Consider the following 3,483-nt stretch of genomic DNA (forward strand, 5'->3'; position numbering starts at 1 on the left):
AGTCTTAAATTTAGTTGTATCAAATTTAAGGCCTTAAAAAGTCTTAAATTGTACAAGAAAGTCTTAATTATGATTTCAAGAGGTCTTACATTTTGGGACGGAAAGACCAGAATTGTGATATGGCTTGCTGTGATGGTTAAACTTCAAAAAGCTATGATTTCATTAAATAAACATGAGCGCTGCACGTTTCAAAGTCAATAAAACTGTTGTTCAATAAAACTGTTGTTTTGTTCAGAGTTCAGACAAATGCAAAAATAGACCCATGTTTTTACCCTGCAAACACGCAGAGCTTTAAATGTGAACTGGTGGATCGATAAGAAGACAATGCATTAAAAAATCTAAACAGTAGGGGTGTGCGATATGTATGGTCTGCGATAATATAGTAATTGTTGTTTTAACGATGTGCGATTTGATATTATCGAGTATATCGCGAAAAGCAAACAAAACGCCTACAGAGTGCGCGCCCCCACCCCCCACCCTTCTTTCCCGTATTTTGGTACCCAAATGTTGACAGGTATGGTTATTAGGCATGGATATTTGGAGACCAGCCATATTTGCCCCTTCTGCATTATTATCATTCAGTCGTACAAGTAGAATGTGACGGCGGGGGATATTTTTCCCGCCCCTCCACTGTGATTGCAAAACACACTTCCAGAGTGCACGAATACATTAGATGATGAAGTCTAGTAAGTTAACATAGGTTAAACTAGTGCGCATACGCATTTAGAGTGCGTTCTTTCACTGCATGAATCAGTCTAATAAAATGCATTTAAAATGATCACATAATTCAAGATATGGGGCAGAAAATTTATATATTTATATCATTTCATATAGTTAATATCACACTAAGAGTGCCGTTTTTTTCTCCAAAAGTCAGCATGATTACAAATGTGATATTGATTTTATACAACAGTTTAATAAACAATAAGTTGATATTAAGAGACGAGTGTGTGTGTGTGTGTGTGTGTGTATGAGAGAGAGAGAGTGAATTATAAAATTTATAAAACATTGCTTTTAAAATTAAGCAATAAATAGTAATACGTATAACTATGTAATAATTAGGGTTGCAAAGGGGTGGAAAATTTCCGGTCAATTTCCACAAACTTTCCAAAAATCCCTGGAATATTCCCCAAAAATCCTGGAAATTTTCCACCTTTTTGCAACCCCAGTGATAAGTGATAATTAGTAATAGTGTGTGTGAGAGAGAGTGTGTGTGATAAGTGTGAGTGTGTGTGTGATAAGTGTATGTTTGTTGACGTGTTTCTATCTTGTTGTCTGTAGCGTGTCCATCAGTACCCATGAGCGGCAGCACTTTACCAGGTAAACCGTACAAACACACACAGTCTCTGTGAGGCTATTTACATGTTTTATTTTCTGATTAAGCTTTCTTAAATATTCTGAGGCAGTGGCCACTGATGACAAGATGTAGAGAAAGGCTCTCTCTAGAAAACGCCCAGCGGTGGCTCTTCAGAGCAGTGTTGATCTAGACCAGTGGTCTCACACTCAATTCCTGGAGGGCCACAGCTCTGCACAGTTTAGCTCCAACCCTAATCAAACACCCCTGATCCAGCTAATCCAGCTCTTCAGGATCACAAGCAGGTGTGATTTGGAGCTGGTTGAAGCTAAACTCTGCTCCATGTATTCTCCATGTTCCTCCAAAATATTATTTTTCATATTAATATTGCTGTAGTCTGGAGATGTTATTCATGCCTGTCAATCCTCCCGTTTTTGGGTGATATTTTTCCCGCCCCTCCACTGTGATTGGACGCCGGGGTAAACAGTGATGAGTGCTGCATTTTACCCAGAGTTCAAATTGTGTGGGTGTTGTGGCCACTGTAATGCACTTAATAATGGGTTGATGTTTATGTGGCATCATCTCCATATGACTGGATGCTGCTGAAGAGGTGATTGCTGTGGTTGACTGATCATGAGAAGTATTTTCTGTGCTGCTGCTGTGTGTCAGGGTTCAGGATGATGGAGACGTTCGGGCTGGTGGAGCATATGTACAGCAGTGTGAGCGGTGTGTCCATGGAGCCGGGGACCTTCAACAGCTACAGCAGCTTCAGACTCGGCAGCGACGCACTCGTCACGCAGCCCACCAGGTGATGCACACGTCTGACGTCTGATTCCCGCTGCACATGTGGACTAGTGAATGCGGGTTTAGAGTCACGCCACAGTCACACCAGACTCTGAGCATGTGAAATTTCTACAGACACTGCAACGGCCACGTCTTTTTAAAAACATAATCAACATATAATACATCCAAAATCAGGGTTTCTGCAGGTATTAAATGAAGTCTTAATTCATCCTTCCACATATTAATGCCTTAGAAGGTTTTAAATCAGATCAGAAAGTCTTAAATTTAAATTCAATTTAAATTAAAGTCATGACATTAAATGTTGCATCAATGCAAAGAAATGGATGTCTCAAATCTTCAATTCATTCCTTACATTTTCTTTACCTGGTCTTTCACCGTGTCCTAACCGGATTAGATTAGATTATATTAGATTAGATTAGATTAAACTTTATTGTCATTGCACATGTAAGGTACAAGGCAATGAAATGCAGTTAGCATCTAACCAGAAGTGCAATAAGCAGTAAGTACAGGATATACAGTGTCTCCAATATGTTACAAATGTACAATAAATATACAGATAAGGCAGTACTATGGACATAATTTACAGATTTTTAAATACTATCAGCATGATATACAGATAGGTGTACTATGAACATACTATACAGATGGATTATGTAATAAGTGTATGAGGCTATTTACATGTTTTATTTTCTGATTAAGCTTTCTTAAATATTCTGAGGCAGTGGCCACTGATGACAAGATGTAGAGAAAGGCTCTCTCTAGAAAACGCCCAGCGGTGGCTCTTCAGAGCAGTGTTGATCTAGACCAGTGGTCTCACACTCAATTCCTGGAGGGCCACAGCTCTGCACAGTTTAGCTCCAACCCTAATCAAACACCCCTGATCCAGCTAATCCAGCTCTTCAGGATCACAAGCAGGTGTGATTTGGAGCTGGTTGGAGCTAAACTCTGCTCCATGTATTCTCCATGTTCCTCCAAAATATTATTTTTCATATTAATATTGCTGTAGTCTGGAGATGTTATTCATGCCTGTCAATCCTCCCGTTTTTCCCGGTGTTCTGTCGATTTATAATACCCTGTCAGATTTTGCTACCTCCCATTAAAACAGTGGGTATTACAATTCGACAACGAAAAATGCTACCTGTAAAATTATGGTTTATTAACGTCTACACCTACTCCAACCCTAAACCTACCCTTACAGTAATGCAAATACAGTAATTATGTGTTATATTCGCAGTTGTAGATAGAAGGGATACAGCTACAGGAAACCAACAATAAATATTTTTTTCTACCTATTAGATTGTGTTTTATTAAAGTCTACACCTACCCCAACCCTAAACCTACCCTTACAGTAATGCAGATACATTAAATATTGTTGTTCAGCATGA

At 39.0% G+C, this 3,483-nt stretch overlaps 1 protein-coding gene across 1 annotated transcript in view; it reads left to right on the forward strand.

The window, feature by feature from the left end:
• col14a1b (collagen, type XIV, alpha 1b) overlaps positions 1-3,483 on the forward strand; it is a 64,573-nt gene that overhangs the window by 40,160 nt on the left and 20,930 nt on the right. Inside the window, 2 exon segments of the mRNA XM_016548824.1 lie at positions 1,282-1,320; positions 1,964-2,102. Of these exon segments, the coding sequence (XP_016404310.1) occupies positions 1,282-1,320; positions 1,964-2,102 (178 nt within the window).

The sequence above is a fragment of the Sinocyclocheilus rhinocerous genome, unplaced genomic scaffold (assembly GCF_001515625.1).
Source record: "Sinocyclocheilus rhinocerous isolate Xijiao unplaced genomic scaffold, SAMN03320098_v1.1 scaffold4088, whole genome shotgun sequence".
NCBI classification, from domain to species: Eukaryota; Metazoa; Chordata; class Actinopteri; order Cypriniformes; family Cyprinidae; genus Sinocyclocheilus; species Sinocyclocheilus rhinocerous.